At 35.7% G+C, this 25499-nt stretch overlaps 1 protein-coding gene across 2 annotated transcripts; it reads right to left on the reverse strand.

Moving 5' to 3' along the window:
• LOC133621202 (uncharacterized) lies at positions 1-25063 on the reverse strand. Of its 2 annotated transcripts, XM_072915636.1 has the most exons (3): positions 24927-25063; positions 13527-13653; positions 1-1207 (listed from the first exon to the last, which is right to left on the reverse strand). In XM_072915636.1, exon 3 carries the CDS (start codon positions 1183-1185, stop codon positions 160-162), a length of 1026 nt encoding a protein of 341 aa, XP_072771737.1. In that variant the 5' UTR covers positions 1186-1207; positions 13527-13653; positions 24927-25063; the 3' UTR covers positions 1-159. The 2 variants fall into 2 exon arrangements, with proteins under 2 accessions (XP_072771737.1, XP_061839145.1); XM_061983161.2 differs by lacking the exons at positions 13527-13653; positions 24927-25063 and adding an exon at positions 13383-13430.
• Between the last annotated feature and the right edge of the window lie 436 nt (positions 25064-25499).

The following is a 25499-nucleotide window of genomic DNA, read 5'->3' on the forward strand; positions in this document are numbered from 1 at the left end:
TTTGGAAAAAAAAAAGCAAAAGACAGATGTCCACTGCAGTGGACGTTGGTTCTGTAGTTCCATGATTGACGCTGCGTTCAAGTCTTCTGATTGGCTATAGAGGGGTCTTACGTCTAAGGGTTATAGCGCCGCCTAGTGGACAGGAATGTTTTGTCGGTCCTATGATTGTCCCACAGCAGCGGCGGGCGCGGCGTTGATCACGGCGGCGCCCATGCGCAGCAGCTCCTTCCTGTTGGTGAGGATGACGTCGAAGCTGGACTGCAGGCGGTTCTGCTGCTCCTGGACGCGGCCCTGCAGGGTGCGGACCCAGCGGATCAGCGCCAGGCGGCGGTACATGGTCAGCTGCACCTGGTGTTTCTCCATCTCCTGCGCCTTGAACCTCTCGCGGTCCCGCAGCGTCCACACGGCGTCCATGAGCTCGGGGTCCTCGCCGACGTCCGAGTCGGTGGACCGGCGGCGCGGATCCTCCGCCCCTTCCTCCAGGAGGTCTTCCAGGTTGCTCCCGGACATGGACATGGACTTGCGGCCCAGGCTTCGTCGTCGCGCGGCGGCTGCGGAGGCTTCTCTGGAGCCGCCCCTGCTGGAGTCGAAGTCCTGGTGGCTCGGTCTGGGCTCCCCGACTCCCATGCGGTCCCAACCTCCTGAGGACATCCAGTCGCCCCTGGTCTCCATGGTGAGGGAGGACATGCTCCCGCCAGAGTCCGATTCAGACTCGCTGTCCCCCCAGTCCTCGTCTTTCTCAAGCCTCATCATCTCCTCCATCTCATGCCTGCTCGGGATGCTGCTTCTCTTCCTCGGAAGCTCCATTTTCTCCCGATGCTGCCCCTCCTCCTCCTCCTCCAGCCTCCTTTCCTCCGCCCCATCGGGAGGCACGCGGCCGTACTCGTCGTCCCCGTGTTCGATTTCCGGCAGGGGGTCCAGCGTGCTCCAGCAGGGCATGCGGGAGCGAGGCGACAGGACGCCGGAGTTTCTGTGGGAGGACGAGTGGGTCGGGTCGGGGCCGAGAGGACCCAGTTTGCAAGGACGCTGGCGGTTCTGATTGTCATCGCCCGTCCCTGTGAAGTCGTCTTTGTCGGACAGGAAGTTAAAGTTGCCATCCTGGTCGTACTTCCTGTTTGGCAACGAGGAGGAGCGATTGTTGTTGCCTTGACCTCTGTAGGCCAGATGTTGGTCCTGATGAAGCATCCCTGGCCTGGACTGGTTCTCACTGGAATAACACAAGGAACATATCAATATATTACTGATGATACAACACTTTTCAAAATAAAACTTAAAACGACATTAGGAGTGCTTGATTCCTTACTCTTGTATGACAGTTAAGAATCTATATAATTATTTTCAAAATAAAACTTAAAACGACATGAGGAGTGCTTGATTCCTTACTCTTGTATGACAGTTAAGAATCTATATAATTATTTTCAAAATAAAACTTAAAACGACATTAGGAGTGCTTGATTCCTTACTCTTGTATGACAGTTAAGAATCTATATAATTATTTTCAAAATAAAACTTAAAACGACATTAGGAGTGCTTGATTCCTTACTCTTGTATGACAGTTAAGAATCTATATAATTATTTTCAAAATAAAATTTTAAATTATATTAAGAGTGCTTGATTCTTCACACTTGTATGGCAGTTAAGAATATATCTATCACTTTTCAAAATAAAACTTTAAATGACATTAAGAGTGCTTGATTCCTTACACTTGTATGACAATTAAGAATCTATCACTTTTCAAAATAAAACTTTAAATGACATTAGGAGTGCTTGATTCCTTACTCTTGTATTACAGTTAGGAATCTATCTATCACTTTTCAAAATAAAACTTAAATGACTTTAAGAATGCTTGATTCCTCACACTTGTATGACAGTTAAGAATATATCTTTCACTTTTCAAAATAAAATTTTCAATGAAATTAGGAGTGCTTGATTCCTTACACTTGTATGACAGTTAAGAATATATCTATCACTTTTCAAAATAAAACTTCAAACGACATTAGGAGTGCTTGATTCCTTACTCTTGTATGACAGTTAAGAATCTATATAATTATTTTCAAAATAAAACTTAAAACGACATTAGGAGTGCTTGATTCCTTACTCTTGTATGACAGTTAAGAATCTATATAATTATTTTCAAAATAAAACTTAAAACGACAGTAGGAGTGCTTGATTCCTTACTCTTGTATGACAGTTAAGAATCTATATAATTATTTTCAAAATAAAACTTAAAACGACATGAGGAGTGCTTGATTCCTTACTCTTGTATGACCGTTAAGAATCTATATAATTATTTTCAAAATAAAACTTCAAATGACATTAGGAGTGCTTGATTCCTTACTCTTGTATGACAGTTAAGAATCTATATAATTATTTTCAAAATAAAACTTAAAACGACATTAGGAGTGCTTGATTCCTTACTCTTGTATGACAGTTAAGAATCTATATAATTATTTTCAAAATAAAACTTAAAACGACATGAGGAGTGCTTGATTCCTTACTCTTGTATGACAGTTAAGAATCTATATAATTATTTTCAAAATAAAACTTAAAACGACATTAGGAGTGCTTGATTCCTTACTCTTGTATGACAGTTAAGAATCTATATAATTATTTTCAAAATAAAACTTAAAACGACATGAGGAGTGCTTGATTCCTTACTCTTGTATGACAGTTAAGAATCTATATAATTATTTTCAAAATAAAACTTAAAACGACATTAGGAGTGCTTGATTCCTTACTCTTGTATGACAGTTAAGAATCTATATAATTATTTTCAAAATAAAACTTAAAACGACATGAGGAGTGCTTGATTCCTTACTCTTGTATGACAGTTAAGAATCTATATAATTATTTTCAAAATAAAACTTCAAATGACATTAGGGGTGCTTGATTCCTTACTCTTGTATGACAGTTATGAATCTATATAATTATTTTCAAAATAAAATTTGAAATTATATTAAGAGTGCTTGATTCTTCACACTTGTATGGCAGTTAAGAATATATCTATCACTTTTCAAAATAAAACTTAAATGACTTTAAGAATGCTTGATTCCTCACACTTGTGTGACAGTTAAGAATCTATTGCTTTTCAAAATAAAACTTAAATGACTTTAAGAATGCTTGATTCCTCACACTTGTGACAGTTAAGAATCTATCGCTTTTCAAAATAAAACTTTAAATGACATTAAGAGTGCTTGATTCCTCACACTTGTATGGCAGTTAAGAATATATATATCACTTTTCAAAATAAAACTTTAAATGACATTAAGAGTGCTTGATTCCCCACACTTGTATGACAGTTAAGAATTTATCACTTTTCAAAATAAAACTTTAAATGACATTAGGAGTGCTTGATTCCTTACTCTTGTATTACAGTTAGGAATCTATCTATCACTTTTCAAAATAAAACTTAAATGACTTTAAGAATGCTTGATTCCTCACACTTGTGTGACAGTTAAGAATCTATCACTTTTCAAAATAAAACTTTAAATGACTAAGAGTGCTTGATTCCTTACTCTTGTATGACAGTTAAGAATCTATATAATTATTTTCAAAATAAAACTTTAAATTATATTAAGAGTGCTTGATTCTTCACACTTGTATGGCAGTTAAGAATCTATACATCACTTTTCAAAATAAAACTTTAAATGACATTAAGAGTGCTTGATTCCCCACACTTGTATGACAGTTAAGAATTCATCACTTTTCAAAATAAAACTTTAAATGACATTAGGAGTGCTTGATTCCTTACTCTTGTATTACAGTTAGGAATCTATCTATCACTTTTCAAAATAAAACTTAAATGACTTTAAGAATGCTTGATTCCTCACACTTGTGTGACAGTTAAGAATCTATCACTTTTCAAAATAAAACTTTAAATGACTAAGAGTGCTTGATTCCTTACTCTTGTATGACAGTTATGAATCTATATAATTATTTTCAAAATAAAACTTTAAATTATATTAAGAGTGCTTGATTCTTCACACTTGTATGGTAGTTAAGAATCTATACATCACTTTTCAAAATAAAACTTTAAATGACATTAAGAGTGCTTGATTCCCCACACTTGTATGACAGTTAAGAATATATCACTTTTCAAAATAAAACTTTAAATGACATTAAGTGTGCTTGATTCCTTACTCTTGTATTACAGTTAGGAATCTATCTATCACTTTTCAAAATAAAACTTAAATGACTTTAAGAATGCTTGATTCCTCACACTTGTGTGACAGTTAAGAATCTATCGCTTTTCAAAATAAAACTTTAAATGACTAAGAGTGCTTGATTTCTTACACTTGTATGACAGTTAAGAATATATCTATCACTTTTCAAAATAAAACTTTAAATGACATTAAGAGTGCTTGATTCCTCACACTTGTATGACAGTTAAGAATCTATCACTTTTCAAAATAAAACTTTAAATCACTTTAAGAATGCTTGATTCCTCACACTTGTATTGGATTGGATTGTATGACAGTTAAGAATATATCACTTTTCAAAATAAAACTTTAAATGACATTAGGAGTGCTTGATTCCTTACTCTTGTATTACAGTTAGGAATCTATCTATCACTTTTCAAAATAAAACTTTAAATGACTTTAAGAATGCTTGATTCCTCACACTTGTATGACAGTTAAGAATATATCACTTTTCAAAATAAAACTTTAAATGACATTAGGAGTATTTGATTCCTTACTCTTGTATGACAGTTATGAATCTATATAATTATTTTCAAAATAAAATTTGAAATTATATTAAGAGTGCTTGATTCTTCACACTTGTATGGCAGTTAAGAATATATATATCACTTTTCAAAATAAAACTTTAAATGACATTAAGAGTGCTTGATTCCCCACAATTGTATAACAGTTAAGAATATATCACTTTTCAAAATAAAACTTTAAATGACATTAGGAGTGCTTGATTCCTTACTCTTGTATTACAGTTAGGAATCTATCTATCACTTTTCAAAATAAAACTTAAATGACTTTAAGAATGCTTGATTCCTCACACTTGTGTGACAGTTAAGAATATATATATCACTTTTCAAAATAAAACTTTAAATGACATTAAGAGTGCTTGATTCCTCACACTTGTATGACAGTTAAGAATACATCTATCATGTTTCAAAATAAAACTTTAAATGACATTAAGAGTGCTTGATTCCTCACACTTGTATGACAGTTAAGAATCTATCACTTTTCAAAATAAAACTTTAAATGACATTAGGAGTGCTTGATTCCTTACTCTTGTATTACAGTTAGGAATCTATCTATCACTTTTCAAAATAAAACTTAAATGACTTTAAGAATGCTTGATTCCTCACACTTGTGTGACAGTTAAGAATCTATCGCTTTTCAAAATAAAACTTTAAATGACATTAAGAGTGCTTGATTCCTCACACTTGTATGACAGTTAAGAATACATCTATCATGTTTCAAAATAAAACTTTAAATGACTAAGAGTTCTTGATTTCTTACACTTGTATGACAGTTAAGAATATATCTATCACTTTTCAAAATAAAACTTTAAATGACTTAAGAGTGCTTGATTCCTCACACTTGTATGACAGTTAAGAATCTATCACTTTTCAAAATAAAACTTTAAATCACTTTAAGAATGCTTGATTCCTCACACTTGTATGACAGTTAAGAATGTATCACTTTTCAAAATAAAACTTTAAATGACATTCAGAGTGCTTGATTCCTCACACTTGTATGACAGTTAAGAATATATCTATCACTTTTCAAAATAAAACTTTAAATGACATTAAGAGTGCTTGATTCCCCACACTTGTATGACAGTTAAGAATCTATCACTTTTCAAAATAAAACTTTAAATGACATTAGGAGTGCTTGATTCCTTACTCTTGTATTACAGTTAGGAATCTATCTATCACTTTTCAAAATAAAACTTAAATGACTTTAAGAATGCTTGATTCCTCACACTTGTATGACAGTTAAGAATCTATCACTTTTCAAAATAAAACTTTAAATGACTAAGAGTGCTTGATTTCTTACACTTGTATGACAGTTAAGAATATATCTATCACTTTTCAAAATAAAACTTTAAATGACATTAAGAGTGCTTGATTCCTCACACTTGTATGACAGTTAAGAATATATCTATCACTTTTCAAAATAAAACTTTAAATGACATTAAGAGTGCTTGATTCCTCACACTTGTATGACAGTTAAGAATATATCTATCACTTTTCAAAATAAAACTTTAAATGACATTAAGAGTGCTTGATTCCTCACACTTGTATGACAGTTAAGAATATATCTATCACTTTTCAAAATAAAACTTTAAATCACTTTAAGAATGCTTGATTCCTCACACTTGTATGACAGTTAAGAATATATCACTTTTCAAAATAAAACTTTAAATGACATTAAGAGTGCTTGATTCCTTAAACTTGCATGACAGTTAAGAATATATCTATCACGATTCAAAATACAATTTTAAATGACTTTAAGAATGCTTGACTCCTCACACTTGTATGACAGTTAAAATATATATTTATCCGTCTATAATATATATGTTGTTATAACTTTTAAACCTTTAAAATACAGCTTCAAAAATGTCATTTAAGAGTGCTTGAATCCTTCTTACACTTGAATGACAGTTAAAATATATCTATATCCATTGTTATAACTTAAACATTGTATGTGTCGGGCTTAACTTTCAAAATAAAACGTCAAATGTAGTTTAAGAGCGCTTGACTTCTTTTCACACAAATGCATTTGTGTTCAAATATTAGGCTCTTTTCTTAAGCAAATTTTAACTATGCCTATATATATATATATATATATATATATATATATATATATATATATATATATATATATATATATATATATATACACACACACATACAGTATATACACACATATATACATAAATACATATATACATACATACATACACATATATGCACACACATGTATACACTTTTCTACATATATATACACACACACATATAAATAAATAGACACAATATATATATATATATATATATATATATACACATATGTACATATATATATACATACATATATATACATACATATATATACATATATATATACATACATACATACATATATATACACATACATACATACATATATATACACATACATACATATATATACATCCATACATATATACATACATATATATACATCCATACATATATATACATCCATACATACATACATATATATACATCCATACATACATACATATATATACATCCATACATACATACATACATACATACATATATATATATATATATATATATATATATATATATATATATATATATATATATATGCGCTTTCTTTATTTTTATGAGTATTGCAGATTGTCACTGTAGGCATCAAAACTATGAATGAACACATGTGGAGGTATGTAAAAAGGTGAAATAACTGAAAACATGTTTTATATTCTAGTTTCTTCAAAATAGCCACCCTTTGCTTGGATTACTTTTTCGCACACTCTTGGCATTCTCTCCATGAGCTTCAAGAGGTGGACACTTGAAATGGTTTTCACTTCACAGGTGTCATAGTTTTGATGCCTTCAGTGACAATCTACAATGTAAATAGTCTTGAAAATAAAGAAAACACATTGAAATGAGAAGGTGTGTCCAAACTTTTGGCCTGTACTGTACATATATACACACATATACATATACATATATATTATAATAATATATGCAATAAAATAATATATATCGTATAAATATCCATCCATCCATTTTCTACAGCTTGTAAATATATATATATATATATATATATATATATATATATATATATATATATATATATATATATATATATATATATATATATATATATATATATTTTACATATTAAAATTATTATTTATTTTCATTTTAATTTGGGACGTCCCGGATCCGGCCCTTGGGCCGTAATTTGGAGACCACTACTGAATGTAAACTTGCACCGTTCAGGTCGATATCTCAGTGACATGATCGGACAATAATATTTCCAGCAATGTCAGCGTGAAAGTCACTCCTGAGTACGTTCGTTAATAAAATAACGCCATAAGCGGCTTGTGGAACGCAATGTCTGTTGCGATGAGGTCTTTCTTCCACACAGACTCCTCCTGGCTCATAAATGTGTTGTTGTTTTTTAATCCCTCGTTTCTAATAACTACAGGCTTCTGTGCTGCACTCATCTCCCATTAGCATCACATATTTCATGTCCACTTAAAATGGAAATGTCTCTAATGCTGACTTGGGGCTGCTGTCAGACCAACAACTCCCCCTCCATAACTCCCCCGCTTCCACTTCCGGTCTGTATTCTCGCATCTCAGCACAAAAACACCAATATATACAATTCCACTTCCGGTCTGTATTCTCGTATCTCAGCACAAAAACACCAATATATACAATTCCACTTCCGGTCTGTATCCTCGCATCTCAGCACAAAAACACCAATATATACAATTCCACTTCCGGTCTGTATTCTCGTATCTCAGCACAAAAACACCAATATATACAATTCCACTTCCGGTCCGTATTCTCGCATCTCAGCACAAAAACACCAATATATACAATTCCACTTCTGGTCTGTATTCTCGCATCTCAACATAAAACACCAATACCGGTATATACAATTCCACTTCCGGTCTGTATTCTCGCATCTCAGCATAAAACACCAATATGTACAATTCCACTTCCGGTCTGTATTCTCACATCTCAGCACAAAAACACCAATATATTCAATTCCACTTCCGGTCTGTATTCTCGCATCTCAGCACAAAAACACCAATATATTCAATTCCACTTCCGGTCTGTACTCTCGCATCTTAGCATAAAACACCAATATATACAATTCCACTTCCGGTCTGTATTCTCGCATCTTAGCATAAAACACCAATATATACAATTCCACTTCCGGTCTGTACTCTCGCATCTTAGCATAAAACACCAATATATACAATTCCACTTCCGGTCTGTATTATCGCATCTCAGCACAAAAACACCAATATATACAATTCCACTTCCGTTCTGTATTCTCGCATCTTAGCACAAAAACACCAATATATACAATTCCACTTCCGGTCCGTATTCTCGCATCTCAGCACAAAAACACCAATATATACAATTCCACTTCCGGTCTGTATTCTCGCATCTCAACATAAAACACCAATATATACAATTCCACTTCCGGTCTGTATTCTCGCATCTCAGCATAAAACACCAATATGTACAATTCCACTTCCGGTCTGTATTCTCGCATCTCAGCATAAAACACCAATATATATACAATTCCACTTCCGATCTGTATTCTCGTATCTCAGCACAAAAACACCAATATATACAATTCCACTTCTAGTCAGTATTCTCGCATCTCAGCACAAAAACACCAAAATATACAATTCCACTTCCGGTCTGTATCATCGCATCTCAGCACAAAAACACCCATATATACAATTCCACTTCCGGTCTGTATTCTCGCATCTCAGCATAAAACACCAATATGTACAATTCCACTTCCGGTCTGTATTCTCACATCTCAGCACAAAAACACCAATATATTCAATTCCACTTCCGGTCTGTACTCTCGCATCTTAGCATAAAACACCAATATATACAATTCCACTTCCGGTCTGTACTCTCGCATCTTAGCATAAAACACCAACATATACAATTCCACTTTCGGTCTATATTCTCGCATCTTAGCATAAAACACCAATATATACAATTCCACTTCCGGTCTGTATTCTCGCATCTCAGCACAAAAACACCAATATATACAATTCCACTTCCGGTCTGTATTCTCGCATCTTAGCACAAAAACACCAATATATACAATTCCACTTCCGGTCCGTATTCTCGCATCTTAGCACAAAAACACCAATATATACAATTCCACTTCCGGTCCGTATTCTCGCATCTCAGCACAAAAACACCAATATATACAATTCCACTTCCGGTCTGTATTCTCGCATCTCAACATAAAACACCAATATATACAATTCCACTTCCGGTCTGTATTCTCGCATCTCAGCACAAAAACACCAATAAATACAATTCCACTTCCGGTCTGTATTCTCACATCTCAGCATAAAACACCAATATATACAATTCCACTTCCGGTCTGTATTCTCGCATCTCAGCATAAAACACCAATATATGCAATTCCACTTCCGGTCCATATTCTCGCATCTCAGCGCAAAAACACCAATATATACAATTCCACTTCCGGTCTGTATTCTCGTATCTCAGCACAAAAACACCAATATATACAATTCCACTTCCGGTCTGTATTATCGCATCCCAGCACAAAACCACCAATATATACAATTCCACTTCCGGTCTGTATTCTCGTATCTCAGCACAAAAACACCAATATATACAATTCCACTTCCGGTCTGTATTATCGCATCTCTGCAGAAAACACCAATATATACAATTCCACTTCCGGTCTGTATTCTCGCATCTCAGCACAAAAACACCAATATATACAATTCCACTTCCGGTCTGTATTCTCGCATCTTAGCATAAAACACCAACATATACAATTCCACTTCCGGTCTGTATTCTCGCATCTTAGCATAAAACACCAATATATACAATTCCACTTCCGGTCTGTATTCTCGCATCTCAGCACAAAAACACCAATATATACAATTCCACTTCCGGTCTGTATTCTCGCATCTTAGCACAAAAACACCAATATATACAATTCCACTTCCGGTCCGTATTCTCGCATCTCAGCACAAAAACACCAATATATACAATTCCACTTCCGGTCTGTATTCTCGCATCTCAGCACAAAAACACCAATAAATACAATTCCACTTCCGGTCTGTATTATCGCATCCCAGCACAAAAACACCAATATATACAATTCCACTTGCGGTCTGTATTCTCGCATCTCAGCGTAAAACACCAATATATACAATTCCACTTCCGGTCTGTATTTTCACATCTCAGCATAAAACACCAATAAATACAATTCCATTTCCGGTCTGTATTTTCACATCTCCGGATAAAAACACCAATATATACAATTCCACTTCCGGTCTGTATTATCGCATCTCTGCAGAAAACACCAATATATACAATTCCACTTCCGGTCTGTATTCTCGCATCTCAGCATAAAACACCAATATATACAATTCCACTTCCGGTCTGTATCCTCGCATCTCAGCACAAAATCACCAATATATACAATTCCACTTTCGGTCTGTATTCTCGCATCTCAGCATAAAACACCAATATATACAATTCCACTTCCGGTCTGTATTCCCGTATCTCAGAACAAAACACCAATATATACTGTACAATTCCACTTCCGGTCTGTATTCTCGCATCTCATTATAAAACACCAATATATACAATTCCACTTCCGGTCTGTATTCTCGCATCTCAGCATAAAAACACCAATATATACAATTCCACTTCGGGTCTGTATTCTCGCATCTCAGCATAAAAACACCAATATATACAATTCCACTTCCACTCTGTATTCTCGCATCTCAGGACAAAACACCAATATATACAATTCCACTTCCGGTCTGTATTCTCGCATCTCAGCATAAAACACCAATATATACAATTCCACTTCCGGTCTGTATTCTCGCATCTCAGCATAAAACACCAATATATACAATTCCACTTCCGGTCTGTATCCTCGCATCTCAGCACAAAATCACCAATATATACAATTCCACTTCCGGTCTGTATTCTCGCATCTCAGCATAAAACACCAATATATACAATTCCACTTCCGGTCTGTATTCCCGTATCTCAGCACAAAACACCAATACATACTGTACAATTCCACTTCCGGTCTGTATTCTCGCATCTCATTATAAAACACCAATATATACAATTCCACTTCCGGTCTGTATTCTCGCATCTCAGCATAAAAACACCAATATATACAATTCCACTTCGGGTCTGTATTCTCGCATCTCAGCATAAAAACACCAATATATACAATTCCACTTCCACTCTGTATTCTCGCATCTCAGGACAAAACACCAATATATATACAATTCCACTTCCGATCTGTATTCTCACATCTTAGCACAAAAACACCAATATATACAATTCCACTTCCGGTCTGTATCCTCGCATCTCAGCACAAAAACACCAATACATACAATTCCACTTCCACTCTGTATTCTCGCATCTCAGCACAAAAACACCAATATATACAATTCCACTTCCGGTCCGTATTCTCGCATCTTAGCACAAAAACACCAATATATACAATTCCACTTCCGGTCCGTATTCTCGCATCTCAGCACAAAAACACCAATATATACAATTCCACTTCCGGTCTGTATTCTCGCATCTCAACATAAAACACCAATATATACAATTCCACTTCCGGTCTGTATTCTCGCATCTCAGCACAAAAACACCAATAAATACAATTCCACTTCCGGTCTGTATGCTCGTATATCAGCACAAAAACACCAATATATTCAATTCCACTTCCGGTCTGTATTCTCGATCTCAGAATAAAACACCAATATATACAATTCCACTTCCGGTCTGTATCCTCGCATCTCAGCACAAAAACACCAATACAAACAATTCCACTTCCGGTCTGTATTCTCGTATCTCAGCACAAAAACACCAATATATACAATTCCACTTCCGGTCTGTATTCTCGCATCTCAGCACAAAAACACCAATAAATACAATTCCACTTCCGGTCTGTATTATCGCATCCCAGCACAAAAACACTAATATATACAATTCCACTTCCGGTCTGTATTCTCGCATCTCAGCGTAAAACACCAATATATACAATTCCACTTCCGGTCTGTATTTTCACATCTCAGCATTAAACACCAATAAATACAATTCCATTTCCGGTCTGTATTTTCACATCTCCGGATAAAAACACCAATATATACAATTCCACTTCCGGTCTGTATTCTCGTATCTCAGCATAAAACACCAATATATACAATTCCACTTCCGGTCTGTATTCTCGCATCTCAGCACAAAAACACCAATATATACAATTCCACTTCCGGTCTGTATTTTCACATCTCAGCATAAAATATATATAAAATTCCACTTCCGGTCTGTATTCTCGTATCTCAGCATAAAACACCAATATATACAACAATTTAATTAATAAACTAGGAGGAAAAAGAAGATAATACCACAACAGCGTCGAGGCGGGGCGGATGCTCCGGGTGTTTAAGAGAGGTTCCAGATGGCGGCAAAAGAGCGCGTTAAAACGACGAATAATGGCGCCGGCGGGCTGCATATCGCCGCAAAATACAACGTTTGCGTTCCTTTTTTTTTTTTTTTTCCAATGTCGACCAAAGGCGAATGGATGCGGCAAAAGGCGTCTCTCTTATGCAACACTCACCCCATCTGTGCGCGTCTCGTCGCTTCCCTCCTCGGTAAAAGCAACTCAACCTCCCGCGCTTTCCTATTTGTTGTCACTTGACGGATATTCCACACTCATTTGCATACAGCATTAAAAAAAAAAGAAAAAAAGAATACATCTTACCTTAATGTGGCTTCGCTGGTGGGTGGAGAGGCAGGACGCTGCGCCTTTGACGTTTTTCCTCCTCCTCCTCCTCCGACGCTGTGTTGTTTTTCTTCCTCTTCCTCCACTTCCCATCATCTGACTCACTCTAGTTGGGAGGGCAGGAAAATAATAAAAGAACAAAAAAAAATAAACATTACAGTGTGTATTTGCTTATATACTGGTCCGATGTACGGATCGATACTGAATATCTTTATGATCTGATATCGATTCTCAAATCAAAATATCGACACACTAAAAAAAAAATGTTGGGTTACAAAATAACCCAATTTTAACCCAACTATTGGGTTAAAATGGACCAACCCTTTATTTGAGAAACTCAACATTTTGGGTTAATTTTTTTCAACCCGACTTTTGCGTCGATTTATTTAACCAAAAAGTTGAGTTACGCTAACTCGATGTTGTGTTATTCTGCGAGCCTAACATGCTGCCTTTGCCATTTATGATTGGCAAGTATGGATGATGTCACGTTCAAACACTGAGGACATCTATTAAACAAGACAAAAGGCAAGGAATCAAACAGAGACAGAATTCAATTTAGACTCAATATTGAGGAGAGACATGGCCACTGCACTCTCTGTACAGTCCTGCACCACGCTCTGACGAAGAAGGTTTTCGTCACCTCCTTTATTCAGATGTTCAATGTTCACGCACCAACACATGTCACAGCAGGAATGGGGAGTATGTAAATCAGTCATTGTTTTCGGTCGCTTTGAAGTCCAAGAAGAGGATTTCTCGGGCTTGGGCTCTTCCCGGATCCAGCTGGGGCAGGTGTTGGAGGACAATGGATAACCCCTCCCGTCTCCTGACCACAGTGACTTCAAGAGGGCAGCGGGTCGTAAACAGCGTTGACCTCGGTCACCAAACAGTTGGAAGAGAGTTTGTGAAATACTTCAGAGAGAGTTCGTTTAACACTTCAAAGAGAGTTCCTCTGGAAGTTGAGCAGATCCTGCCATCTGTCCGTGTTGAAATCACAGTGGCGTTTCACGAGCATTCTTCCTCTTGTTAGGCCTCGAAAGACAGCATTCATAATACAACGTTTCTTTTGTGATAACTTACAAACAATTATTCCAACAGATGACATTTCAGACGTGGCTTGACGGGATCATGCAGATACATGTTTTGGAGCTCCAGTAAATTAATGGGAAACAAATTGTTTAATAACTATAAATAATGCTGTATAATAGACTGTATTTATATTATTCACATGTAAAATATACCTAAGTGTTTATTGTGAGCGAACTGTGGTGCTGAATTTCCCCCAGGGGATCAATAAAGTACTTTCTATTCTATTTTATGTACGAAACAACAAAATTAACAACATATAACGTCTGACTTTTGTTCTTTTCAACATTGCATTAGGTTTAGTTTAATCTTCACCACGTATGTTCTGGCTGGGATTTGAACCATCTCCGCTGGAACAAAGATTTTTGTTTTTTTTTGTCTTACTTGTTTGTGATTTATATCGCCGTGTGGAGGCCAACTCGTTCTTATCTCGCATCTGACTGCTGATTGGTCAGCTGCTGCGTGCTGTCAATCATTGTCCAAGCAGCCCCGGAAAGCCCATTTTCAGACATTTTCCGCCTGGCACTAATGTTTGACTTGTCTCCATTTAATAGCGTAACTTTTTTGGGGGGGGGGGACGTTAAAAAGACCAAAACTGCCTTTTAAAAAAACGCACAGGAGACAGTATGCACTTATTAACTCCTATTCCATTTCCCAAATTGTCATCAAAATCTGCCCCTAACTTTTTGAGCTAAGTTTCTAGCTAACAGACAGACGAATATAACCATAAATGATTTAATAAATATATGAATAGTTATCAAACAGGCTGCAAGAGGGTTCACTCTTTGCATCGGCCTCAGCAGCTGATAGCTGAGTGTTTGTTCTATAGCAGAATTAAATAAACAGAGTGAACCCTATTGTCAGTCATCCACTCTCTTTGTCACATACACACACAGAGAAGTCCAGCCTCGTAAAGTAAAATAACGCAAAAACTCAATTACTTAACTTGACTTAAGTAATTTCATTAAAATCTGCTCAGGGCTTTTTGAGTTATGTTGCTGGCTAACTAATGCAAGCGATCACATAAGTTCCCGGTGAAGGCGGAGGTATTAATGGCGAAAGCAGAAGTTTGAGACTTAGATTTGCAGAAAAAGTCATGTTTTGTTTTTTGTTTTTTTGTTTTTTAATTATTCTTCGGTCAATAGTCAACAAAATAAACAAACAGTTGTACATTCATAGATTGAAAATGAAAATGTTGCAGACCGAAAGGGTTTTTAGTTTTGGTTGGAATAGTCTCGCTGTCCAGTGTGTTGCCGCGGGCCGTTTGTCCACATTAATAGACACATGATGTGTCATGGTGGCAAAAAATATAAGTTGCATAATCACATCATGAGAGCGCTGGGTTCAATCATGTCTTCAGGAAATATGAAGAATACAGAAGAAGCTCAGTTTTGCATCTCAATCAATAAATCTGTTTTCCAATTATCGACTGTATCTATCGCTGGATGATCTCTTACTTTGTACGTAATGTCGTAATCGGTCGAGAAATGTTGAAGTAGTAACATTTTTAATTGAGAAATGGGAAATGGTATTAAGGAATTCCAGGAATTTCCGAAAAACAACTTGTTTTTTTGTCCTGATTAAGAGGAATGTTTTGATGGTGGAACGGTTGAAGTTGGTGGATAAGTGTGGAAGGAGTAGTTAACAGAAAAAAAAGGTGAAAAACAGGGAATTCTGGGAATTTCTGCAATTTATTTTAATTTGGAAAAATAAAATTTTGCATTTCCAGGATGAGTGGAATACGTTGAAGGTGGAATGGTTTGAATAGGTTGAAAAATGGGGGAATTGTGGAAGTTTAAAAAAAAATGGACAATTCATTTTGAATGGGAATATGTGCCTGAAAACTGGGAATTCTTGGAAATTCGGGAATTTTTAAAAATGTTTTGGAAAATGTTAAAGAATTGAATGGTTGGTGTTGGAATTTTTCAAAATCGGTCGAGAATTGTTGAAGTAGTAACATTTTTAATTTAGAAATGGTATTAAAGAATACCAGGGATTTCCGGAAAACCGGGAATTTTTCCCGTCCAAAAAACAACTTGTTTTTTTTGTCCTGATTAAGAGGAATGTTTTGACGGTGGAACGGTTGAAGTTGGTGGAAAAGTGTGGAAGGAGTAGTCAACAGAAAAAAAAAGGTGAAAAAAGGGTTTGAAAAACAGGGAATTCTGGGAATTCCTGCAATTTGTTTTAACTTGGAAAAATTATAGTTTGAATTTCCAGGATGAGTGGAATACGTTGAAGTTGGAATGGTTTGAATAGGTTGAAAAATGTTGGAATTGTGGAAGTTTAAAAAAAAATGGACAATTCATTTTGAATGGGAATATGTGCCTGAAAACTGGGAATTCTTGGAAATTCGGGAATTTTTAAAAATGTTTTGGAAAATGTTAAAAAATTGAATGGTTGGTGTTGGAATTTTTCAAATCGGTCGAGAATTGTTGAAGTAGTAACATTTTTAATTTAGAAATTGTATTAAGGAATTCCAGGAATTACGGGAAAACCGGGAATTTTTCCAGTTCAAAAAACTTTTTTTTTTGTTGTTGTCCTGATTAAGAGGAATGTTTTGACAGTGGAACGGTTGAAGTTGGTGGAAAAGTGTGGAAGGAGTAGTCAACAGAAAAAAAGGTGAAAAAAGGGTTTGCAAAACAGGGAATTCTGGGAATTCCTGCAATTTATTTTAACTTGGAAAAATTAAATTTCGAATTTCCAGGATGAGTGGAATACGTTGAAGGTGGAATGGTTTGAATAGGTTGAAAAATGTGGGAATTGTGGAAGTTTTTAAAAAAAATTGACAATTCATTTTGCATGAGAATATGTGCCTGAAAACTGGGAATTCTTGGAAATTCAGGAATTTTTAAAAATGTTTTGGAAAATGTTAAAGAATTGAATGGTTGGTGTTGGAATTTTTCAAATCGGTCGAGAATTGTTGAAGTAGTAACATTTTTAATTTAGAAATTGTATTAAGGAATTCCAGGAATTACGGGAAAACCGGGAATTTTTCCAGTTCAAAAAACTTTTTTTTTTGTTGTTGTCCTGATTAAGAGGAATGTTTTGACAGTGGAACGGTTGAAGTTGGTGGAAAAGTGTGGAAGGAGTAGTCAACAGAAAAAAAGGTGAAAAAAGGGTTTGAAAAACATGGATATCTGGGAATTCCTGCAATTTATTTTAACTTGGGGAAATTATAGTTTGAATTTCCAGGATGAGTGAAATACGTTGAAGGTGGAATGGTTTGAATAGGTTGAAAAATGTGGGAATTGTGGAAGTTTAAAAAAAAATGGACAATTCATTTTGAATGGGAATATGTGCCTGAAAACTGGGAATTCTTGGAAATTCGGGAATTTTTAAAAATGTTTTGGAAAATGTTAAAAAAAATTGAATGGTTGGTGTTGGAATTTTTCAAATCGGTCGAGAATTGTTGAAGTTGTAACATTTTTAATTTAGAAATTGTATTAAGGAATTCCAGGAATTTCGGTAAAAGCGGGAATTTTTCCCGTCCAAAAAACAACTTGGTTTTTTTGTCCTGATTAAGAGGAATGTTTTGACAGTGGAACGGTTGAAGTGGGTTGAAAAAGTTGGAAGGAGTGTTGAAGTAGTAACATGTTGAATTGAGAAATGGTATCACGGAATTCCTGAAATTTGGAGAAAACCGGGAATTTTTCCAGTTCAAGAAACAACTTTGTGTTTTGTCCTGATTAAGAGGAATGTTTTGACGGTGGAATGGTTGAAAAGGGTTGAAAAATGTGGGAGGAGTAGTTGCCAGAGAAAAGGGTGGAAATAGGGCTTTGGAGAACCAGGAATTCTGGAAAATACCGGAATTATTTTGAGCTTGGAAAAGAAATAGGTTGAATTTCCAGAATGGTGGAATGTGTTGAAGGTGGAATGGTTTGAATAAGTTGAAAAATGTGGGAATTGTGGAAGTTTAAAAAATGGACAATTCATTTTGAATGGGGAAATGTCCCTGAAAACTGGGAATTCTTAGAAATCTGGGAATTTAAAAAAAATTGTTGAAGTAGACTACGCAATTTTGGAGTTGGAACGGTTTGAATCAGATGAAACGTGGGAATTGTGGAACTTTGAAGAATGTCCCATTAATTTCAATGGAAAAGCGGAATTGTTTTGGAAAATGTTAATGTTCTGAATGAGTTGAAATGGCTGGTGTTAAAATTTTTCAAATCAGTCGAGAAATGTTGAAGTAGTAACATGTTGAATTGAGAAATGGTATTACGGAATTCCTGGAATTTGGAGAAAACCGGGAATTTTTCCAGTTCAAAATTTTTTTGTGTGTTTTGTCCTGATTAAGAAGAATGTTTTGACGGTGGAACGGTTGAGAAGGGTTGAAAAATGTAGGAGGAGTTGTGGAAGAATTGTGGAAGTTTAAAAAAAATGGACAATTCATTTTGAATGGGAATATGTGCCTGAAAACTGGGAATTCTTGGAAATTCGGGAATTTTGAAAAATGTTTTGGAAAATGTTAAAGAATTTAATGGTTGGTGTTGGAATTTTTCAAATCGGTCGAGAATTGTTGAGGTAGTAACATTTTTAATTTAGAAATTGTATTAAGGAATTCCAGGAAAAGCGGGAAAAGCGGGAATTTTTCCATGTTCACAAAACAACTTGGTTTTTTTTTGGGTCCTGATTAAGAGGAATGTTTTGACAGTGGAACGGTTGAAGTGGGTTGAAAAATTTGGAAGGAGTAGTCGACAGAAAAAAGGGTTTGAAAAACAGGGAATTCTGAGAATTCCTGGAATTTTTTTAAACTTGGAAAAATTATAGTTTGAATTTCCAGGGTGAGTGGAATACGTTGAAGGTGGAATGGTTTGAATAGGTTGAAAAAAATGTGGGAATTGTGGAAGTTTAAAAAAAATGGACAATTCATTTTGCATGGGAATATGTGCCTGAAAACTGGGAATTCTTGGAAATTCGGGAATTTTTAAAAATGTTTTGGAAAATGTTAAAGAATTGAATGGTTGGTGTTGGAATTTTTCAAATCGGTCGAGAATTGTTGAAGTAGTAACATTTTTAATTTAGAAATTGTATTAAGGAATTCCAGGAATTTCGGGAAAAGCGGGAATTTTTCCATGTTCATAAAACAACTTAGTTGTTTTTTTTGTCCTGATTAAGAGGAATGTTTTGACAGTGGAATGGTTGAAGTGGGTTGAAAAAGTTGGAAGGAGTAATCGACAGAAAAAAGGGTTTGAAAAACAGGGAGTTCTGGGAATTCCTGGAATTTTTTTAAACTTGGAAAAATTATAGTTTGAATTTCCAGAGTGGAATATGTTGAAGGTGGAATGGTTTGAATAGGTTGAAAAAAATGTGGGAATTGTGGAAGTTTAAAAATAATGGACAATTCATTTTGAATGGGAATATGTGCCTGAAAACTGGGAATTCTTGGAAATTCGGGAATTTTTAAAAATGTTTTGGAAAATGTTAAAGAATTTAATGGTTGGTGTTGGAATTTTTCAAATCGGTCGAGAATTGTTGAAGTAGTAACATTTTTAATTTAGAAATTGTATTAAGGAATTCCAGGAATTTCGGGAAAAGCGGGAATTTTTCCATGTTCACAAAACAACTTAGTTTTTTTTTGGGTCCTGATTAAGAGGAATGTTTTGACAGTGGAACGGTTGAAGTGGGTTGAAAAAGTTGGATGGAGTAGTCGACAGAAAAAAGGGTTTGAAAAACAGGGAATTCTGGGAATTCCTGGAATTCTTTTAAACTTGGGAAAATTATAGTTTGAATTTCCAGGGTGAGTGGATTATGTTGAAGGTGGAATGGTTTGAATCGGTTGAAAAATGTGGAAATGGTGGAAGTTTGAAAAATGGCTAATTCATTTTGAATGGGAAAAATGTCCCGGAAAACATGGAATTCTGGGAAATCTTTATAAATAGCTTTTTATTTCTCTTGACTTTCCGAACGAAGGTTTATTGTTCGGAAGAAGAACTATACTTTAAATGTGGGAATGACAAGTTCCATGCCAAACATCCATCCATTTATCCATTTTCTACCGCTTGTCCCTTTTGGGGTCGCGGGGGGTGCAGGAGCTAAACAGATTGCATATTTTGTATTCTGTCTTGAACAAAAATGTGGATACTCGGGCGAAAAATAGCATCTCATTGGAAACATGTGTATGTACAATCACTGAGCATATCAAGGGTTGGAATTGGGGGTTAAATCACCAAAAATGATTCCCGGGCGCGGCCACCGCTGCTGCTCACTGCTCCCCTCACCTCCCAGGGGGTGATCAAGAGTGATGGGTCAAATGCAGAGAATAATTTCACCACACCTAGTGTGTGTGTGACAATCACTGGTACTTTAACTTGAACTGATATCAATATGTGGAGGACAATTATGGAACAGACTGAACTCAAGAAATGTACTTATAGTATATAGGAAACCCTTAAAGTTTATGGCTAGTCCCAAATATATTCTCCTGACTGGCAACGTCCTCTGCAGTGGACATTTGTTTTACACATAACAGGGCTTTTTTTTGTTTTCTTTTTTACAACTGACGTAAGGAAGACAAATACAAATGTTCACTGCAGAGGACGCTTGTTCTGATGAGGACATAGAAAAAGTCACCATAATGTCTGCTATTATTGTGTGAATGCTCCAAAGCACCAACATTCATCTATTTGTTATTCTTCTTCTTCTTCTCCAGATTTTGGCACGCTCTACCTTCCACGTTGTTCATCCGATTCAAACCGTTCCAACTTCAAACTGTTCAGCCTATTCGGGAATCGCAGGCTTTGCCTTGACAAATTTCAAAAATTCCCAGATTTCCCGGGACATTTTTTCCATTCCAGGAATTTCCAGAATTCTCTGTTTTTCTAACCTTTTTTTTTTTTAACCTTTTTTCTGTCAACTACTTCTTCCAAATTTTTCAACCCACTTCACCGTTCCACCGTCAAAACATTCCTCTTAATCAGGACAACAACAAAAAAAAAGTTGTTTTTTGAACTGGAAAAATTCCCGGTTTTCCCAAAATTCCTGGAATTCCTCAATACCATTTTCTATTAAAAATGTTACTACTTCAACATTTCTCAACCGATTTGAAAAATTCCAACACCAACCATTCAGACCATTAAATGTTTTTAAATTTTCCCAGAAATTCCCACTTTTCCAGAAATTCCTGGAATTCCTTAATATCATTTCTCAATTAAAGATGTTACTACTTCAACATTTCTCAACCGATTTGAAAAATTCCAAAACCAACCATTCGGAACATTCAATTTTTTGAAATGTTCCCAAAAATTTCTGCTTTTCCCTAAATTACTACATTTCCATGAAATATACAAGAAATATATACATATATATACCAGAGGTGGGACCAAGTCATTGTTTTGCAAGTCACAAGTAAGTCTCAAGTCTTTGCCCTCAAGTCCGAGTCAAGTCCCGAGTCAAGACAGGCAAGCCCCGAGTCAAGTCCAAAGTCAAGACTGGAAAGTCTCAAGTCAAGTCCTAAGTCCTACATTTTGAGTTTCGAGTCCTTTCAAGTCCTTTTAACCACAGACTAATATATTAACACAGATTGTGTATGCTTTTCAAACGCTGTATTTATTTATTAAAACAAGTGCATTTTAAATTGCAGGAAAGAAAATTGTGCTGACATTGCATTTTATAATAGCACTAATAACCAGTCATTTTAAACATTAACTCATTCCTTTACAGAACAAACACATTGAAAAATAAAGTGCAAATGTACTTATTTGTACAAAAGTGTTAACATTGAAAAAACATGACATATACGTGAACATAACAAAAAAGTTGTACTTTTTATATGTCAGGGCCCTATGCTGCATTGCATTTGCAAAAGACCAAATTAGCCAAGAGTCTGTCAGTCATTTGTGCACGATGGGGGCGTAGTATGATGCCACCATGGCTGAAAACTCGCTCCACTGGAGCACTGGAGGCAGGCACTGCCAAGACTCTCATGGCCACTCGGAACAGTGAAGGAATAGTCTTCATGTTCAATGCCCAGAACAAAAGGGGGGAGAGAGTTGTTTTGGGTTGGTGCACACATATATATATATATATATATATATATATATATATATATATATATATATATATATATATATATATATATATATATATATATATATATATATATATACACATACACACACATACACATATATATATATATATATATATATATATACATATATACATATATATATATATATATATATACATATATACATATATATATATATATATACATACATATATACATATATACATATATATATATATATATATATATATATATATATATATATATACACACATACATACATACACATACATATCCATCCATCCATCCATCCATCCATCTTCTTCCGCTTATCCGAGGTCGGGTCGCGGGGGCAGCAGCTTAAGCAGGGAAGCCCAGACTTCCCTCTCCCCAGCCACTTCGTCCAGCTCCTCCCGGGGGATCCCGAGGCGTTCCCAGGACAGCCGGGAGAGATAGTCTTCCCAGCGTGTCCTGGGTCTTCCCCGTGGCCTCCTACCGGTCGGACGTGCCCGAAACACCTTCCTAAGGAGGCGTTCGGGTGGCATCCTGACCAGATGCCCGAACCACCTCATCTGGCTCCTCTCGATGTGGAGGAGCAGCGGCTTTACTTTGAGCTCCCCCCGAATGACAGAGCTTCTCACCCTATCTCTAAGGGAGAGCCCCGCCACTCGGCGGAGGAAACTCATTTCGGCCGCTTGTACCCGTGAACAATTATATATATATATATATATACATATATATATATATATATATATATATATACATATACATATACATATACATATATATATGTATATGTATATATATATATATATATATATATATATATATAATTGTTTTCAACTATTTTGGATTTTTTTTTTTTTTGATTTTTCATCCGATTCAAACTGTTCCATACATACATACATACATACATACATATGTATGGAACAGTTTGAATCGGATGAAAAATCCAAAAAAAAAAATCCAAAATAGTTGAAAACAATTATATATATATATAAAAAAAAAAAGTTAAACAATTAATTATATATATATATATATATCTATATATACATATCATTGTTTTAAACTATTTTTAAAACAACTATATATATATATATATATATATATATATATATATATATATATATATATATATATATATATATATATATATATATATATATATATAGTTGTTTTAAAAATAGTTTAAAACAATGATATGTATATATAGATATATATATATATAATTAATTGTTTAACTTTTTTTTTTTTTTTTTTTTTTAATCGTTTAGGAATCGTTACAAAGAATCGTGAATAATTTGACAATCGATGGGTTTTTTTTTTGACATCCCTTCTCAATAGTATTTAAATTTTGTCGGGGGAACAGGTAATAATTGTTTTAAATTATTTTTAAAACAATTATATATATATATATATATATATATATATATATATATATATATATAACAAAATTTAAATACTATTGAGAAGGGATGTCAAAAAAAACATCGATTGTCGAATTATTCACGATATTTTATATATATATAATTAATTGTTTTAAACTTTTTTTTTTTTTTTTTTTTTTAATCGATTAGGAAGCGTTACAAAGAATCGTGAATAATTCGACAATCGATGTTTTTTTTTTACATCCCTTCTCAATAGTATTTAAATTTTGTCGGGGGAACAGGTACAAACTAAATATGTCCACCAGGGGACATGACAAGGAATTCATTGCGAACAACTGCATTAAGAAGAAAAATGTATTGTTGGACTTCTCAAAACGGCTTGATTTAGTGAGTCGAGCTTGTGTGCCTTTTTTTGGAGGTGTGTGTGTGTGTGTGTGTGTGTGTGTGTGTGTGTGTGTGTGTGTGTGTGTGTGTGTGCTATCAAGAGGCTACATCAGACAGACTTAACAAGTGTCTCTCTCCTCTCTGCTCTCGTCCCCCCTGACGTGTCGTCGCTGGCGGCGGAAAAAGCCTCCCTTCACCCCCCCCTCTCCCCCCCGTTTCTCCTTCAACAACATCCCCATTCAAGTGCAGCAGCTCCAGGCGTCCTCCCTCCCTTCCCCCCCCCTTCCCCCCGCCACGGTTCACCAGTAGCCTAAGCACATAAAAAATACATCAAACACGAGCACGCGCCCAAGGCCTCGTCACACGCAAAATCATCACGCTCTCCATCTTTCTTTTTTTTTTTTTTTTTTTTCTCTCTCCAAAGTTACAAAACAGCCATAATGGAGGACAAGAGAGCGCTAAGCGGAATTAAGGCCGTAATGTTGGCGCTAAGCCTTCCGAGGGAGCGCGACTTACCTCGCGCATCATGTTTGAACAGCGGGCCTGCAGCATCATGACCCACTTCGGCTCCCCACCCCATCTGTGACAGCGGCCCAGGGGCGGGCCTGCACGCCCACGGGCCGCACTGTCAGGTCGCCAGCGTGGAGGCCAATCTAAAGAGAGAAGGGCACTTTAATAATAAAATTTAAAAAAAAGATCCAAATGAGCCTGGACGTGCTAAAGTGAAGGCCAGCACGGCTTGTTTTGCACTATAATTACTCTTTTCTATCAAGTGGCCGACGCACCCCAGCAACACGCTTAAACACCCTCGGGTGCTGCAAGCTTTTGGTTTCCCTTTCAATTATTCCACACTCTGCCCTCCTCATAATCGCAATACGAGCGGATCCGTGGCCTCTAGACGTTGAGAAGCCGGGGCCTTCATGCCAGAGCGTGTAACCTTCCCGCTCTTTCAAGTGGGAGTTCAGGGGGGCTTTTGTTTCAATATAGAGTCCACACTTCTGGGGAGAGGAAAGTTGTGTTTGAGGCAAAAGAGCAAGGCCGGCCCGTGGCATAGGCCGTTTTGGCAAATGCTAAGGGCGCCGTCCATCA

This window comes from Nerophis lumbriciformis, linkage group LG21 (genome assembly GCF_033978685.3).
Source record: "Nerophis lumbriciformis linkage group LG21, RoL_Nlum_v2.1, whole genome shotgun sequence".
Taxonomy (NCBI): Eukaryota; Metazoa; Chordata; class Actinopteri; order Syngnathiformes; family Syngnathidae; genus Nerophis; species Nerophis lumbriciformis.